Source organism: Ostrea edulis, chromosome 4, assembly GCF_947568905.1.
Source record: "Ostrea edulis chromosome 4, xbOstEdul1.1, whole genome shotgun sequence".
NCBI lineage: Eukaryota > Metazoa > Mollusca > Bivalvia > Ostreida > Ostreidae > Ostrea > Ostrea edulis.
The window spans coordinates 17,928,155-17,948,655 of NC_079167.1; the positions used below are offsets into that span (position 1 = coordinate 17,928,155).

General features: G+C 33.5%; 1 protein-coding gene across 3 annotated transcripts in view; it reads left to right on the top strand.

Annotated features, from left to right (window-relative positions):
- The window catches only part of LOC125669949 (uncharacterized), a 35,143-nt gene extending 19,241 nt beyond the window's left edge, over window positions 1-15,902 (top strand). For all 3 annotated transcript variants that reach the window (XM_048904819.2, XM_048904818.2, XM_048904820.2), the window contains exons 8-12: window positions 1,186-1,316; window positions 6,367-6,485; window positions 7,762-7,937; window positions 11,922-12,035; window positions 15,395-15,902. In XM_048904819.2, the coding sequence (XP_048760776.1) occupies window positions 1,186-1,316; window positions 6,367-6,485; window positions 7,762-7,937; window positions 11,922-12,035; window positions 15,395-15,662 (808 nt within the window). In that variant the 3' untranslated portion in view covers window positions 15,663-15,902. The remainder of the gene's footprint in view (window positions 1-1,185; window positions 1,317-6,366; window positions 6,486-7,761; window positions 7,938-11,921; window positions 12,036-15,394) is intronic.
- The last annotated feature ends 4,599 nt before the right edge of the window (window positions 15,903-20,501 follow it).

The window sequence follows — 20,501 nt, forward strand, 5'->3', positions numbered from 1 at the left end:
TTTAAAGGAAGTCAGCCATTATGAATTCAATTTTGTAAAAATCATGGTCCCCCTGGGAGTAGGTTGGGGCCACAATAGGGATCAAAGTTTTACATGTGAATATATAGGAAAAATCTTTAAATATGAGCCAAGATGACTCAGGTGAGTGATGTGGCCCATGGGCCTGAGATCTTGTTTTTTCATATTCATCAAAATCCAATAATACAGATGATAGTCAGTGATCAGACACTTATACCTTGTAGCGTCAGAAAGATCCCCCCCCCCCCCCCCCCCCCCCCCTTGGGAGCTTTTAACACCTGCATCATCAAAATGAAATGGGTAGTAATATTTCAAAGCTTAATAAAACCTTGTATGAAAACCAAAGTCTATAACCTATAAATATTACATGTACAGCCTAGACTCGGGAATATTAACCCTAATATTTATAGGTTATGTTTGTATGGGAAAATATGACGACCGAGTTTTTTGGCGCGTAGACGGACCGAGCTTGCGATGTCCGTTCGCGACAAAAAACGAGGTCGTCATATTTCCCATACAAAGTCTATAACCTTTTTATTATATACTTTCAATTTCATTTAGAAACTAACAATAATTTTATTTTTAACAATACCTTTATCGGTTTAACTGAGTAAAAGATGAAAAACACGAAAAATTTGAAAATTAACGGCGTAGAAATTTGATTGTGACATAATGTTTACGGGCCGGAATGTTTCCGGGCATATATCGTGTGATATATGCCCGCAAACTTTTAAAGAAAAAAGAAGAGATGAAATTGAAAGTATATAATAACTGATAATATTACATGTACAGCCTAGACTCGGGAATATTAACCCTAATATCTGATAATATTACATGTACAGCCTAGACTCGGGGATATTAACCCTAATATCTGATAATATTACATGTACAGCCTATAGTCTCAAGAATATTAACCTAAATCTCTGATAATGTTACATGTACAGCCTAGACTCGGGAATGTTAACCCTAATATCTGATAATATTACATGTACAGCCTATAGTCTCAAGAATATTAACCTAAATCTCTGATAATGTTACATGTACAGCCTAGACTCGGGGATATTAACCCTCATCTCTGATTTATGTACATGAAAAGAGCTGATCTGTAATTGCAGAACAAATATTATTAGCGTAGATCATATTTTGTTTCTGTTTTATTTTTCTAAGATTTCTGGACTTTTTGCCGTTCTCTAAGTACTTTCCCACAAAAGCCAAGAATAAATTGCGTGAAGATGTCAAATTTACGAAAGCATTGTCCGAGAAGATTATTGAAAGTCAGGAGAAAGAAAGCATCCATGGTATGTTTTTAATGTATCGATATTTTAATACAATTCTTAACTGATGCTATATAATTATTCCAAATGACTGTAAATATAGAAAACTTGTATGATTTCTGTAATCAAATAAAAGAAGATTTATATACTCTAAAATTTTAAACATAAACTTTTGAGTTTTACAGGAGACCAGAAACTCTAATTATGTATATTCCATTAATTAATGAAATGGTCAGTGCACTGTATGAGATTTGGAACCTTTACAGTTACATTTTTTACCCCGTGTGGATCGGGGTTAGAATAGGTCCTCAGTACCCCTTGCTTGTCGTAAGAGGTGACTAAATGGGGCAGTCCTTCGGATGAGACCACATAAACCGAGGCCCCGTGTCACAGCAGGTGTGGCACGATAAAGACAGGGCCGTAAATTACATGGAGGCGGAGGAGGCAGCTGCCTCCTCCAACTTTTGAGCCAAAAAAAATTTAAAATTTAAAGTTCATTAGAATTTATGTTGTTTCCAATAACTAAGAACATGATACCTCCCTTAAAAAGCATTCCAAATCTTTCTTTTAGAATGAGTTAGTCAAGTAACATCTTAGAAGGCCCTAGAATCAAGGATTTTGCACGAAATGTGTTCAGTGTGCACAAAATGTGCTCAGCGTCTGGGGGCCTGGGCGGCCCCCAGACCCCCGCCTAATTTCCTGCCTCCTCCAAATTGAAGGTTAATTTACGGCCCTGAAAGATCCCTCCTTGCTCAAAGGTCATAATTGCCGAGCATAGGCCTAAATTTTGCAGCCCTTCACCGGCAATAGTGACGTCTCCATATGAGTGAAATATTCTCGAAAGGGACGTTAAACAATATTCAATCAATCAATCAGTATATTATTTTAAGATAATGATATACTTGTATAATATATATCTCTTGATATACAGGATAAGGTTTTTCTTCAGTATTTATTTTGATAATAATTAACACACAACTTCATTAGGGGCAAGATTAAAAGATAAATGTTGGATAAAAATCTAAATTCAAATAGTTATAGGGGGAGGGGGATAAAAACTCCCGTAAGTTTCTGTCATCCGACATCAATTACACTTTAGTGGAAAAAGAAAAAAAAAAGAGAATTGACTGTTAAAAACCCCATAATAATATTATATTTCAATGAACATTTCATAGTTTTAATGTACTCTTTCATTTGTGAATAAACAGTAGAAAAGGTATACAGAGTGTTATTTATTCTTGTATGTTTTTACTAATTTTAAAATTGTAAGTATTTAATGAAAATGTGTTTTAAGGGAGGTACTGTAATCCCTATGTATGAAAGAGAGTAATGCAGTGACCCTATTCAATAATTATTACATCAGAAATACACACTTCAAATAATGTAGCTACAGAACAATTCATTTGAATAATTATTTTGTTTTTAACAATATATGCAGTATTACTACAAAATGTGTAAAGACATCACACAGCTGGTAGAGGAATTGTCTCATGGGAATAGATCTAAGCCGTATGATCTATTTAAGCCATGGTGTTTCAAGGAGAATTTGATTACATCCAAATTCTGTACAAATTTCTTAATATTAATGGTATAAGCCATGGTGTTTCAAGTAATTCAGCTGGACATGCAAAAATCATTTTAATAAGGACCAAATTGCAACTGTTTAGCAAAAGATGAATTAATGAGTATAATGTAAGAAGGCTGTGGATATATTTGGTCACTCCTTTACTTAAAATATGGGACAGAAAAATTTGTCACTCCTTTACTTATGGGGCATTTCTTTGTACAACCCAAAATTGTTAGTAATTATATCATGTGAAAGAAATGATGAAGTGTAGCTACATATTAACAATTAATATGAATAATTATTTTGCTTTTAACATTTAAATGATATATTAAATATATGCAGTATTGTACTACTAAAGACTGAACATGCACATCACACAATAGATAGAGGAATTGTCTCATGGGAATAATGATCTAAGTGATTGTTTCAAAGAGTTCAGCTGGACATGTAAAGATCATTTTGATAAAGGCCAAACTGCATCTGATCAGTTAAAGATTAATGAGTATAATGTAGGAAGGCTGTGGAAATAATTTATCATTCCTTTAGTCATGGGGCATTTCTTTGTACAACCCAAAATTGTTAAGTAATTATATTGCATTACGTGTAATAAAATGAAACATGTTTTGAAATGTAGGTCTTTGAACAATTGAAGATATATATTGTTAAAAGTCAATTGTTGTACCAAGGTTAACATGATTTTGTCCCTTGCACACTCATTTGTTCATGATTATGATTAATATAAACATTTGACGGGGCGTATCATGTGCTGCGGTTTAATGGTTATGATTAATATAAACATTTGACGGGGCGTAGCATGTGCTGCGGTTTATATGGTTATGATTAATATAAACATTTGACGGGGCGTATCATGTGCTGCGGTTTATATGATTATGATTAATATAAACATTTGACGGGGCGTATCATGTGCTGCGGTTTATATGATTATGGTTATAATATAAACATTTGATGGGGCGTATCATGTGCTGCAGTTTATATGGTTAATATGATTAATATAAACATTTGACGGGGCGTATCATGTGCTGCGGTTTATATGATTATGATTAATATAAACATTTGACGGGGCGTATCATGTGCTGTGGTTTATATGATTATGATTAATATAAACATTTGACGGGGCGTATCATGTGCTGCGGTTTATATGATTATGATTATAATATAAACATTTGATGGGGCGTATCATGTGCTGCAGTTTATATGGTTAATATGATTAATATAAACATTTGACGGGGCATATCATGTGCTGCGGTTTATATGATTATGATTAATATAAACATTTGACGGGGCGTATCATGTGCTGCGGTTTATATGATTATGGTTATAATATAAACATTTGATGGGGCGTATCATGTGCTGTAGTTTATATGGTTAATATGATTAATATAAACATTTGACGGGGCGTATCATGTGCTGCGGTATATATGATTATGATTAATATAAACATTTGACGGGGCGTATCATGTGCTGCGGTTTATATGATTATGGTTATAATATAAACATTTGATGGGGCGTATCATGTGCTGCAGTTTATATGGTTAATATGATTAATATAAACATTTGACGGGGCGTATCATGTGCTGCGGTTTATATGATTATGATTAATATAAACATTTGACGGGGCGTATCATGTGCTGTGGTTTATATGATTATGATTAATATAAACATTTGACGGGGCGTATCATGTGCTGCGGTTTATATGATTATGATTATAATATAAACATTTGATGGGGCGTATCATGTGCTGCAGTTTATATGGTTAATATGATTAATATAAACATTTGACGGGGCGTATCATGTGCTGCGGTTTATATGATTATGATTAATATAAACATTTGACGGGGCGTATCATGTGCTGTGGTTTATATGATTATGATTAATATATACATTTGACGGGGCGTATCATGTGCTGCGGTTTATATGATTATGATTATAATATAAACATTTGATGGGGCGTATCATGTGCTGCAGTTTATATGGTTAATATGATTAATATAAACATTTGACGGGGCATATCATGTGCTGCGGTTTATATGGTTATGATTAATATAAACATTTGATGGGGCGTATCATGTGCTGCAGTTTATATGGTTAATATGATTAATATAAACATTTGACGGGGCGTATCATGTGCTGCGGTTTATATGATTATGATTATAATATAAACATTTGATGGGGCGTATCATGTGCTGCAGTTTATATGGTTAATATGATTAATATAAACATTTGACGGGGCGTATCATGTGCTGCGGTTTATATGATTATGATTATAATATAAACATTTGATGGGGCGTATCATGTGCTGCAGTTTATATGGTTAATATGATTAATATAAACATTTGACGGGGCGTATCATGTGCTGCGGTTTATATGATTATGATTAATATAAACATTTGACGGGGCGTATCATGTGCTGTGGTTTATATGATTATGATTAATATAAACATTTGACGGGGCGTATCATGTGCTGCGGTTTATATGATTATGATTATAATATAAACATTTGATGGGGCGTATCATGTGCTGCAGTTTATATGGTTAATATGATTAATATAAACATTTGACGGGGCGTATCATGTGCTGCGGTTTATATGATTATGATTATAATATAAACATTTGATGGGGCGTATCATGTGCTGCAGTTTATATGGTTAATATGATTAATATAAACATTTGACGGGGCGTATCATGTGCTGCGGTTTATATGATTATGATTATAATATAAACATTTGATGGGGCGTATCATGTGCTGCAGTTTATATGGTTAATATGATTAATATAAACATTTGACGGGGCGTATCATGTGCTGCGGTTTATATGATTATGATTAATATAAACATTTGACGGGGCGTATCATGTGCTGTGGTTTATATGATTATGATTAATATAAACATTTGACGGGGCGTATCATGTGCTGCGGTTTATATGATTATGATTATAATATAAACATTTGATGGGGCGTATCATGTGCTGCAGTTTATATGGTTAATATGATTAATATAAACATTTGACGGGGCGTATCATGTGCTGCAGTTTATATGGTTATGATTAATATAAACATTTGATGGGGCGTATCATGTGCTGCAGTTTATATGGTTAATATGATTAATATAAACATTTGATGGGGCGTATCATGTGCTGCGGTTTATATGATTATGATTATAATATAAACATTTGATGGGGCGTATCATGTGCTGCAGTTTATATGGTTAATATGATTAATATAAACATTTGACGGGGCGTATCATGTGCTGCAGTTTATATGGTTAATATGATTAATATAAACATTTGATGGGGCGTATCATGTGCTGCAGTAGTGCACTCTATTTTTTTGAATTTACAAAATTGTTTGAAAAAGTAATTAATCATAACTAATTAAAATTGATATCATCAGATTGTTCTTGTCAAGAATTAGTCAGAAATGTGGGCTTTTCTGTTATCTAATGTAATAACTGATTATGTAGTGATATTCAATTATTCTTTGCTTTGAAGGGTCCACGAAGAGAGATATTCTGACGGTGTTGAGCAGTGCTTGCGATGCTGAAGGATCCCATTTATCTAAACAAGAGCTGATTGATCAAATTTTTGGATTCCTTATTGCTGGATTTGATGTAATTATTGTTTTATTACAGACCCTGAAACATACTGCTACGCCGGTTACACGTTTTTTTAATGCTTATTTTACATTACACAGATTCTCACAGAAAATGAAAAGCTTTACACATATGATATACGTTTATGGAGCGCAAACTTAACAGAAACTCAAATATAATTGAGTACTGTAGATGCCTTACTTTCACGAGTACTTAACTGAAATGACCCGTATACGTCAAATTGCGTGAACGTGAATTCGCATCTGGTTCTTGTATGTATTATAACAACAGAAAATAAAGCGAATAATTTTATTTCACAGGTGATGCCTCTCATGAAATTACGTGATGATAAAATCCTCCCGTAAATTTAGGAATCTACAAATTTTTCTTCTTTGAGGCCATGAAAAGTTGTGTTCATATATAGGCAAGCATTGTCAGGTAGTGCAGATGCAAAGTTGTTGAAATCAATTACCTCGGGAGCAGGATGAAATAAAAATAAAAATATGTGATTAAATTTTTACGTGTATAAGAAAAATCTTTAAATTTTTACTGTAAAGTTTTACATAAGAATACTGGTAGATAAAATCTTTAAAACTCTTCTTCTCCAGAACAGCAGAGCCATAGTATAGTCATAAAAATGTGCAAGCATCAGATAGCACAGGTTGACCTTTGTTCAATTTGTGGCGTTGGGGGTGGGGGTGGGAGAGAGGGTAAGGCCACTATACGGGGGACAAAGTTTATATGGGAATATATAGGGAAAACAATCTAAAAATGGTTTTCTCAAGAGCAGGATATGATTATAGTCATATTAGTATGCAAGCATCATCAGGAAGTGTAGGTTCATTTATTATAGCCCCTGGGGTTAAGGTATAGGGCCACAATAGGGGTAATGGTAAAATGAGGGAAACAGATTCTGTGACTTCATTATCACTATTTACGTAGACATTCCTCATAAAATATTTCATTCCACAAGACTTTACATCTACAGGAAGCACTGGGACAGACAACTGTCAATCCTTTATAAATTAATTATTTCAGATTAATCAATCCTTTGTAAATTAATTATTTCAGATTAATCAATCCTTTGTAAATTAATTATTTCAGATTAATCCATTGTTCCATCAGCAACAATGTGTATCTGCTAGTCTTGAAAATTTCTGTAAATTTCTTTTGTCGTGACATGAAGATGTACATGGATAATTGTATAGATAAACTCGACAGTCGGAGGCCACTACCATTTACGTTTGTTGTCACTTGAGAATAATCAGAACATTCTCCATCTGTTTCGTTTTAGACAACCAGTGTAGCACTCACTTGGACCCTTTTACAGCTCTCTGAGAAACCAGACCTGCAGGAAAGAGTCCGAGGAGAAATTCTTTCTGTGTTTGGTCCTGATTTAAACAGACCAATAACTCATGAAGAGTTGGATGCACTGAAACTCACTACTGCTGTTATTAAAGAAACTCAGAGGTAGATCAGGCATAGTCAAGTATGAATTTCGTGGATTGCTGAATTTTTACGGGTTCGTGGGGATGTAATTTCGTGGAATTCTTTATTTGTAAGATTCTTGTAAACTAGTAATGTCTTTATTCGTTGAGGATGTAAATTCGTGGGTGAGGGGTACCCATGAATTCCACGAAAATTGAGCCACCACGAATTCTAATGATTCCACAGTAATACTCAGGAGGTCTGTAGGCCTTGTATGTTTCTGTAATGTATTTATTTTTCTGTGGTTTGGTTTATTTTACATGTAAAGCGTTTTAGGGTAATTGTGTTGATTAGAAATGTACAATAATAACTAGACTCGATCTTGTTGTGAGCAACAAGTAGGTCTTCCGTCTGATTTCTGATGAGATAAGATCTTGACTGGGATAATTCAATTAGTGAAGAATGACTATACATGAAAGGAATAAGCACTTAATTTCTTTTTGAAACATGTAAGAAATATGATCTATCAATTTTATTCGACTCTTCAAGCAAGCCATTAAGTCTGCGGACCTGTTTCTTGATATCATTAATCAATTTGTAAAATCATAAGTTTCTCAAGATAAAGGTTATTGATTGCAACACCATTTGGACAGTTCAGGCAAGCCATGAGGCCCACAGGCCTTTTTCTTGATATTGTTTGAAAGATCTTGCAAAATTGAACAACTTTTGTTCTACACGTCTTATCAAAAGTTTCTGGAGAACAAAATTATTGATTGTGACACTAATCTGACTGTTCAGGCGAGCCATATGAGACCCGCGGGCCTATTTCTTGATATCATTAGCTAAAGCTTGCTAAACTGAACAACTTTTGTTCTCTATGGCTTGTCAAAAGTTTCTCAAGAAAAAAGTTATTAATATTATTACGTGCGACAACACTTGGACTGTTCAGGTGAGTCATGATGCCAGCGGGCCTATTTCTTGATATTGTTCGATAGATGTTGCAAAACTGAATAACTTTTATTCTAGATGTCGTATCAAAAGTTTCTTGAGAAAAAAATTCATGATTGCTACACAAATTTGACTGTTCGTGGGAGCCATGAGGCCCGCAGGCCTATTTCTTGATATTGTTGGAAAGACCTTGCTAAACTGTACAACTTTTGTTCTATATGTCTTTACAAAATATTTACAAGCAAAGAGTTATGATTTAAAACGTGGGAAGAAATTTGGCTCTATTTTTAGCTAGATTTTTGCACCCAGGCGAACGTCAACTCCGTTTGACCAATATCAATGAAATTTTTAACATGAGCATAGATACACCTCGTCTACAATTGCTGAAAATGTCAGCCTCCTATCTTGAATGATTTCAAACGAAAGTCCTGGACAACGAGACCCTCTGAAAAATAAAAAATTGGCAGTATCTCGGATTGGAAGTGATATGTCATCAAGTCAAACTGAAATTTTCTCTAAGCTAGAACAATATATACCATCCCTGAAAATTTCATGAACATCTGTCCACGCATTTTTAGTTCACCTGAGCTGAAAGCTTATGTGAGCTTTTCTGATCACCGTTGTCTGTCTGCCTGTCCGTCTGTAAACTTTTCATATTTTTTTTACTTCTCCTGAACCAATGGGCCAATTTCAACTAAACTTTGCAAAAAGCATCCTTGAGTGAATGGCTTTCAAATTTGTTCAAATGAAGGGCCATCCCCCCTTCAAAGGGGAGATAATCACAAAAATGCAAACATAGGGTAGAGTCATTTAGATTGATTGATTGAATATTGTTTAACGTCCCTCTCGAGAATATTTCACTCATATGGAGACATCACCATTGCCAGTGAAGGGCTGCAAAATTTAGGCCTGTGCTCAGCGCTTACTGCCATTGAGCAGGGAGGGATCTTTATGGTGATACGGGACCTCAGTTTTTGCGGTCTCATCCAATGGACCACCCCATTTAGTCGCCTCTTACTACAAATAAGGGGGTACTGAGGACCTATTCAACTCGGATCCCCACGGGTCATTTAGAAATCTTCTTAAGAACCACTGGGCCAGAAGAGCTTAAATTTACTTGAAAGCTTCCTGGCATAGTGCAGATTCAAGTTCGTTAAAACCATGGTCCCCAGGGGTAGGGTGGGACCACTATAGGGGATCAAAGTTTTACCTACAAATATATTGGGAAAATCTTCTCAAGAACCACTGGGCTAGAAAAGTTTATATTTACATAAAAGCTTCCTGATGTAGTGCAGATTTAAGTTGTAAAAATCATGGCCCCCGGGGGTAGGATGGGGCCACAATAGGGCATCAAAGTTTTACATGCAAATATATAGAGAACATTTTTGAAAATCTTTTTCTCAAGAACCACTGGGTCAGAATGATTTACATATAAAGGAAAGCTTCGTGAGATAGTGCAGATTCCAATTTGTTAAAATCATGGACCCTGGGGTTAGGTTAAGGCCACAATAGGGGATCAGAGTTTTAGATACTAATATATAGGGAAAGTCTTTAAAAATCTTCATCTCAAGAAGTTTACATTTACATGAAAGCTTCATGACATAGTGCAGATTAAATTTTGTTAAAATCATGTTCTGCAGCAAGGGATAGGGTGGGGCCACAATAGGAGATCAAAGTTTTACATACAAATATATAGGGAAAATCTTTAAAAATCTTCTCAAGAACCATTGGGCCAAAGAAGTTTACATTTACATGAAAGCTTCCTGACATAGTGCAGATTCCATTTTTAATAAAATTATGGTCACCGGGGTTAGGTTGGGGCTAGAATAGGGATCAAAGTTTTACATGCGAATATGTAAGGAAAATCTTTAAATATGGGCCAAGGTGACCCAGGCGAGCGATATGGCCCATGAACGTCTTGTTGAGTAATCAAGTAAGAAAAAAAAATAATAAATAATAATAATGGAGAAAAGAAACCAAAGAATAACAGTAATTGATAATAACAATTGACAAAATAATACCAATAGTTAGGCCATTCTTTAATACTGATTTTGACTACCGATTACTCTGTTTACCTGATCAAAATATTGGACTCACGATGGGTGTGACCAATCAACTGGGAATACTTACTCCTTCTAGGCACCTGATCCCACCTCTGGTACATGCCAAGGGGTCCAAGTTTGCCCAAATCTATTTTGTATTCTCATGGGATTTATGAGATCGATCACTGTTCACTATCCTCACTTTTTGTTTGATTTTTTGGTCAAATGCTGTCTAACTTGTTTCATGTCGATTGTTAGGCCGTTTCTGGCACACTGGTTTTGATTACGGATTACTCTGTTTACCTGATCAAGATATAGGGCTCACGGTGGGTGTGACTGGTTAACATGGGAGGTTACTCCTCCTAGGCACCTGATCCCACGTACTCTGGTAGATCCAGGAGTCTGTGTTTGCCTAACTCTCTATTTTGTATTACTTTAATGGGAGTTTGATCACTGTTTGTTATCTTCACCTTTCATTGTGACAGAATATTTTTTATATCTTTTGTCAACATTTTTTAAATGAAATTTGATGCTCTGAATGGAATAATATTTTCAGGGTTAGAACTCATAACCTCCAATAACAGAGTTCACTTTGTAACTGGGAGGTAATGTGATCTGGGCCCTACTGGTACTTGTACCTTGGCCATGTCAAGCCAAGAGGCAGTTCTTGTATATACATGCAGTGGGTTGAATTATTAGCAAAGAAAAAGTATATTTGGATTATTCTTCAACTGGTTCCAAATATGTGTTCCTTGTTGAACTGCAGCTGCATGGTTTTCTTAAGTCCCTTGTGGGTTTCCTTGCATCACCCTTAAAGCATGCTTTAAGCTTTATTATAAACATAATTTCAGGAAATGATACATGTAATATCTGACCATTAAGCCAATTTTATTCAATACATTTAACATTTGTATTGGAATTTAAGGCATATACTGCATGAAGAACATGATCTCCTCTAGACATATTATATTAGACATATTATATGATGAATAATACAGATGTTGCTTTTTTTAACAAGAATATTCAATGCTTGTAGATTGTTCCCAGTCATACCTGTGATATTCCGGACAGCATTAACTGATGACAATTTTAAAGGTTACCACATTCCAAAGGGAACAGTAGTGGGATTGCACCTTGGTGCACTCCATAGGTGAGCACTCATGACAGTGAGCATGTGGTATAACTTATTTAAAAAAGTCCTTTATTCAGCAGGAACATGGTAACTGATGATTGTTATGTTTAATGGTTGACATCTAGTAAAAAAAAAGTTGATATTTATCTGAAACAGAATCAGCTGGTCTTGCTGCGTTTTTTAATTGTCTTTTTTTTTTTTCCATTTTCATTTTCATAACTGACTAAGTATAAGTGATCTATAAGCTATGAATTAAGGTATTAGTGCCATTTGAAATATGATGATTAGTGCCATTATTGATTTGTTCAGGGAATGAAATACAAACTCTGCTAGGAATTGCAAGTTCTATGTTGGTTTCGGTAATGGCATATGCATTGACACTGATGATTTAAAGGAGCTTTTAAATTAATGTATTTTGAAATATTTTCATGTTTTAAAGAAACACTAGAATTATATGAATAAATGTGCCCACGCTCACTCCACATCCGCAATCAATTTTTTTGTATATATACATGTATATTTTATGTGGAAGCATACACTATTGGTTGGGATAAAATATCCTAGGATATTCCCACGTGTTCCTCACCTATGGTGCCAGGGGCACATTGGATTGAATGTATTTATTTTTTTAATTATGACATACATGTATATATAAATACATATACGATGTTACAAAATACCTAATAATATATTAAATATATAATTTCAAAACAAATAAGATACATGCATACATACATTTTATATATACACACACACAATTACGATATGCATAATAATATATAAAATATATACAAATATGTGAGAGATTTTTTCAATTTAAGTCATGCTGCCTGTGGGGAACAGCCATCCGGAATCAATTTAAGGAGGAATAACCCACCAGAAAAATCTGATATGGATGGAAAGTGGAGGATTATGTGCAAACATTTTTGAAATTGAAAATTTTAAAATTTAACCTATTTAATTAAAAAAAATATACAGTTTTAGAAGAAACTAATCTGGAAAAATATTTAAAACCTAGCTCTGCTAAATATACAGTATTTTTTTTGCTATATTTATATTTTCTGTAAAGTTTCAAAAGAAAATCGACCATTATGATAATGTAGTATTCCTCCTTAAAGGACACATCGCATGTTTTCAAAGTATACAAAATTATATGCTTTTTGATTTTCTTATGGTTATATTAATTAATTCTAATAGTTAATTCACCGAAATATTGCAATATTTAACCACAATACGGATTTAAATCAGTTAGGTAGTCCCGTGGTACAGTGATGTCACATGCGCCCTTCTTGATCAACTGATTGTGAAAGCTAGTAGTGTGATATTTTTAAAAATTCAGCTATTAAGGGCCTAATTTATTAACCATGGACAACATTTAAATCAATGCTGGCAAATTTCCCGAGTCTTGTATGTTTAAGCCACCAGTGCATACGAATAGCGATGTAAATACCCAAATATATAATAGGGAGGAAAGCGAGTTTGAAATGCACAGTACTAACTAAATGCCGGTTCAGGGATAATCGAACTCATGCTTCGCTATTATTTGTATTGTCATGTGGCAATAAATTGTTTTTGGATATTATATATCCAATTTTTTATGGATATGAAATTGATCATTATTTATTTATTTATTTGGTTTTTAATTTTGAATCATTTTCAAGAAACAGAAGTGAAGTTAGAATTCTGTGGGTTTTTTTGGAAAAAGAAACAGGCTAATTATTACATATGTCATTTCTGTATGGTGTATGATATTGTCTAATTAGATAAGCCTGATGTTCAACAAAAGCCTTTGCAATAGAAGTTGTAGACTTTTTGTATGTCGAATATAAAACTTTCAATCTAAGTATGATACCTGAGGCATATTTCAGAAATAACATTAAAGTGACAGGTTATGTGTTTATCCAAGGATATAAATATAAAACGAATACATATAAAATAATGCACAAGGTTTTAATCTGAAATCTGCATGATCTACACTCGTGAGATGTTCATTCTGTGCAGTATCATTACATTGCAATAATACCAATTTACACTAAATGAAAAATTGATGTTTCAATTTTGATATATAAATGGTAAAACATGTTCCAAAAAAAAAAAAAAAAAATTAAGCTGTCATGTAGACGGCGAGCGGATGTAAAAGGATTTACTTTGGATGCAGGCTGAAACTGGACTGCTCCTGGCTGACCACTAGACCACAAAGTGGCACACAGTGTTACGACTTTAGATATATATGGAAAGTGTATTAGAACTTGGTATTTTTAAAGGACTTTGTCACTTTGGCCAAACGTCATTTGGAAACAACCATTCCTATGCAGGATACAATCGTGTTTTTAACGCAGAGTGCAACCAACCCCTACGGCAATTTACTATGGAGAGTGTAGATGTCCGTGAGGAGGGGCTAGAAAGTGGCCCATATTTTTCTTTGTACATATAATTCTTAAGTATTATATAGCCTATCAGGTGACACAATGACTTCTGGTTTATATATGATATATAACATTTGGTCAGATCCCTTACCACGTGCTCCAACATTTCAAAACAGAAAATTTCGCGTAAATTGGTTTTCAGTCGTTTTCTTTAATTTTTTCAATTGCATCAGTGAAAAACAAGACTTGTATCAATTCTAGTCTCCTATTAATGTTGTTCAATTCGTGTTAAAGACATAGGGATTTTTGATTGGTTAGATTTTTAGAATATATGTACAATATTGACCATGCACTAGACTGGAAATGTTGTAAGTACTCTTTCGGTTGCTAAGATTTCTGAAAGACAGGACCTGGATTTTGATTGGTGGAATGATCGATATTTGATTTGGACTATCTTAGTACAATTGCACTCTCGGAACAAATCTAAGTTGTAACACCATTAAAACTTTGATAGAAATTCATGTTTGATTTTTATGACTGATTCCTCTCAAACCAAATTACGTACTTGTTCAAGAGGTGGAGTCCTTTTGTGACTCAGTCAAGTGTTGCTTCCCATAGACATACTTTAAAACAGATACATGTAACTTGTCTCTCTTTAAAGTAGATCTTGACAGTTTTGAAATAGTGCTATATAGGACTATCGCTTTGTCTAGGAACTCTATAAATTTGGACTAACACTTTGTCAAGGAACTCTATGAATTTGGACTACCACTTTGTCTAGGAACTCTATAAATTTGGACTATCACTTTGTCTAGGACCTCTATAAATTTGGACTATCACTTTGTCTAGGAACTCTGAATATGGACTACCACTGTCTAGGAACTCTATGAATTTTGGCTCACTTTGTCTAAGAACTCTATTTGCAAACATTATTATGGTTTGCTGAATCGTAAATTAAGGAAAATTTATGTCAATGTTTTGAGAATAATCATTATGTTAATTCTTTTGTAGGTTAAATTGGGACAATCCTGAAGAGTTTGATCCTAGTCGCTTCATGCAACAGGAAAACCTCGGGTCGATGACATTCCTCCCTTTTTCATACGGACCATACATGTGCATAGGCCACAAGTTTTCCATGATGGAAATGAAAACTGTGTTATCAATTTTACTAAGAAAATTTTCTTTTGAACCCAAACCTGGATACACGTACCGTAAATTTCAGTCCATTGTGTTGAGACCGAATCCCTCGGCAGTTGTTCGAGTGAAACCTCAAAATTGAGGATTTAACTGAAATATTTGGTTTAAATATTGATGAGATGAACAATGATTCAATAAATAAATGCTGTATTTGTCACTGTTGTAGACATGTAAACAGATAGAGAGAAATGTCATGCTGTAAAGTTCAAACATTAATGATTTTTAAAAAAAATATTTCTAGTGGATTATGTTTTACCAAACACAAATGGCCAGTCAAACAAAGGTTTGACAAACACAAAGCTATTAAATTGATTAAAAATTCTGTTGATTCACTGGCTTTGTCTCTCATAATGTATTAATTCTGTACAATAAAATTAGTGCCATGGGTCACGACTATGCTCTGAATACTACTTAAGAGTTAGTGTTGCGATTAACCAATATACTAGAAGTATAAGATAGGGTGGGTTTATCAAACGTCGTGATAAAATAAAAAAGTAAATAAATGATTAGGTAAATAGATAATACATAAATAGAAAATCTCTTGTTGTGACCTTCAACACGATATTTAGATTGACAATAATCGTTTTCATTTATATGTCTAATCGATATATTCCTGTGGATTTGTGATAAAAGTCCTCCAGATCTCCTTCATACTTAGATATTTTATTGGAAATGAATATTAACGGCAAACTAACAACTCAATCTTTTGACATACGGGATGATTTTAGATTCTCCATCGTCAACGTCCCACATTTATATAGCAATATTCCATTATCACCTGCATAAGGTGTTAATATCTCAACTGATTCGATACATAAGAGCTTGTTCTGCGTATGATCAGTTTTTAAATTGAGACAGGCTATCAACAAGTTGATGTTACAAATTCTATGGTCGTTATGATGATCTAGTTTGCCAATACAACCTATCATTGGGTCAAATGCTGTCTGACGTGTTTCATACCAATTGTTCTTGGCACACTGATTTTGAGTACGGATTACTCCGTTTATCAAGATATATGGTTCATGGCGGATGTGATTGGTCGACAGGGGATGCTTACTCCTAGGCACCTGGTATATCTAGGGTATTGCTTATAGGAGTTATGAGATTGATCACTGTTCGTTATCTTGACCTTTCATAAGTAATTTGATAAATAAGTAATAGATAGATGATAGAATAGATAAATAAGGAAATTACATAGAAAAAAAGAAAATCGATGAATATGAAAATATACCAATAAGTAAACGGATACATAAGAAAATAGTTATATAAGTAAAAATAAATGGATAAATAAATAGGAATATGAAAGGAATGGGTGAACAGAAAATAAACGAAATAACTGAATAAGTAACAGTGGCGTATCTAGAGGGGTTCCAAGGGTCTGACACACACACACACACACACCCTTTTCGCCAGAAAATTTTGCTATTTTAAGAAGGTAAAGATAACGTATTTTGAGGGTTGGACGTCCCCCTCCTCCTCTTTGAAACCAAAAGTAATGGCTCCGTCCCTGAAACCAAAATTTCTGGATCTGCCCCTGAGTAAATAGATAAATACACATATAGATATATGAATGGATAAGAAAATAGATGGATATTAAACGATAAGGAATCATTTTATTTTAGACCAGTTTATAGACAGATAATGAAATATTTTTAAAGGAACCTGGTAGTTAACACCTTGTCCTACAGAATGTGCAGGGAATAGATATCAGCATTGTTTGGAGTCCAATTCTTTTAAAAATATGGATTTTGAAGGATTTCGTAGCCAATCTGGAGAAAATGAAGCAATACGACTGGGTTCCAAATACTCCGTCGATGCAAATATTTTAATGGCATTTTCCTTGGCCGCACACATGTTTTTGCAGGATTAGCTCTATTCCAGTGTTCTCTCCTTCCAAAAAAAGTGGATCTTGAAATTGGAATACATAGCAGTGGATTAAAAAATGTACCAATAGATGTGTAAATATTCTGGCATAGAAGCTTACAAGCTTATATTTAGAAGAAAAAAAAAGATTAAAAATGCTAGGTAACATCTGTGATCTAATAATTATGCAAGTAGAGTTTATAAGAAATAATTAACTTTGAATATTATGATTTTTTGAAGACCTTGCATGTAGATTATTTTCTGCAAGTAATGTTTGTAAAATTGTTTACTTTGCATTACAATACATGATAGAAAGATAAAATATTCCCAATCTAATTAGAATTATAGCCTTTGATCTGCTCACGTATCAAAGGATCTAATTTTATTTAGATTAGAATGTTCAATAAATAAATCGTGGTTAGTTTAAGGAGTCTGTAAAGTAATCAATTTTAAGACAGCTCATTACAAGACTTACACTTTTTGATGACACTACCTCACAAGATGGAGATTTAAATGTTTTGTGAAATTAGATTCGTATGTATATCATTGTGGTTCAGTGGATAAAGTATCAGGTTACTAACCCGCTGATCCTGAGTTCAAATCTTTAGTCTTTTGTTCATATTTATTGAAATAGTTTTAAAAAAAAACATAATTTTTTAAAATCCAAAGTTGCATAATTTATGCTTTTTTGGCACATGTACTTCTTGGATATTGTCATAACTTTCATAATGAAATAATTTCAGCTGATTTAAGAAACTCAAGGTGTACTGTGTCACTTTTAAATAAAATAGACAATCGCTGTATACCAAATACTTATGACTATTTTCATACAATGAAAGTTTATTATAAATGAATATGAATAAATGCAATGTAGTGTACACTATATTAACCAGTTATAACCGTTTGAACCGAAGTTGCCCTTAGCAATCAGTGAACACAAGGTGAACGACTCGGGCGTTTTCCTGGAATTGTATTTTTTTCATAATCAGATAAGGAGAAAAGGATAAATGACTAAATTTTGTAATGCCGACATCACCAGATTTTTAAAAGCTAATATCGCTTTCTTGTGAAGAATTTCTCCAAGAAAACATAAAGACTCGCGTAATGTTGTTAGAAAGATGATGCATATGTGCATGCACCAATACATGCATGTTTCATGTATAATTTCTCCTTTTCAAGGTATAGATGTTCATTTAAAAAAATAAAACAAAAAATAGTGAGTACCGTATTCGATTAATGAAACAGCAATTAATGATAAATAAAAAGAATCATGAATAATTTAAGAAGTAGTTAAAATCAAACATCAAATACCGAGATATGGCGCATGATGATTCTCTGTTGACGTATCAACTATTTTATTAGTTATCAAAGAGTACAGGTACAGACAAAATAATTATAAATACTAAAATCAAATCAGTTTCATTTTACCGGTTTAAAAAAAAAAAAAATCTACTATGAAAATAATAATTTGTACTATACTTTCAAAATTTACCACGTTCACCTACACCATCACTAAAAGTCGATATTTATAAACACTTAGAAAGCAAGACTTCAAATACAATTACAAAAGGTAGTATTGTCAAAAAAGATTTCTTGCTTATGAGCAAATGGATGTCATTTAATTACTCGATGGTTGTTACTTATGAAAGGTGAATATAACGAACAGTGATCAATCTCATAACTCCTTCAAGGAATACAAAATAGAGAGTTGGGCAAACACGGACCCCCTAGATATACCAGAGGTGGGATCGGGTGCCTAGGAGGAGTAAGCACAAGATGGAGATTTAAATGTTTTGTGAAATTAGATTCGTATGTATATCATTGTGGTTCAGTGGATAAAGTATCAGGTTACTAACCCGCTGATCCGGAGTTCAAATCTTTAGTCTTTTGTTCATATTTATTGAAATAGTTTTAAAAAAACATAATTTTTTAAAATCCAAAGTTGCATAATTTATGCTTTTTTGGCACACGTACTTCTTGGATATTGTCATAACTTTCATAATGAAATAATTTCAGCTGATTTAAGAAACTCCAGGTGTACTGTGTCACTTTTAAATAAAGTACACAATCGCTGTATACCAAATACTTATGACTATTTTCATACAATGAAAGTTTATTATAAATGAATATGAATAAATGCAATGTAGTGTACACTATATTAACCAGTTATAACCGTTTGAACCGAAGTTGCCCTTAGCAATCAGTGAACACAAGGTGAACGACTCGGGCGTTTTCCTAGAATTGTATTTTTTTTCATAATCAGATAAGGAGAAAAAGATAAATGACTAAATTTTGTAATGCCGACATCACCAGATTTTTAAAAGCTAATATCGCTTTCTTGTGAAGAATTTCTCCAAGAAAACATAAAGACTCGCGTAATGTTGTTAGAAAGATGATGCATATGTGCATGCACCAATACATGCATGTTTCATGTATAATTTCTCCTTTTCAAGGTATAGATGTTCATTTAAAAAAATAAAACAAAAAATAGTGAGTACCGTATTCGATTAATGAAACAGCAATTAATGATAAATAAATAAATTCATGAATAATTCAAGAAGTAGTTAAAATCAAACATCAAACACCGAGATATGGCGCGTGATGATTCTCTGTTGACGTATCAACTATTTTATTAGTTATCAAAGAGTACAGGTACAGACAAAATAATTATAAATACTAAAATCAAATCAGTTTCATTTTACCGGTTTAAAAAAAATAAAATAAAATCTACTATGAAAATAATAATTTGTACCATACTTTCAAAATTTACCACGTGCACCCACACCATCACTAAAAGTCGATATTTATAAACACTTAGAAAGCAAGACTTCAAATACATTTACAAAAAGTAGTATTGTCAAAAAAGATTTCTTGCTTATGAGCAAATGGATGTCATTAATTACTCGATGGTTGTTACTTATGAAAGGTGAATATAACGAACAGTGATCAATCTCATAACTCCTTCAAGGAATACAAAATAGAGAGCTGGGCAAACACGGACCCCCTAGATATACCAGAGGTGGGATCGGGTGCCTAGGAGGAGTAAGCATCCCCTGTC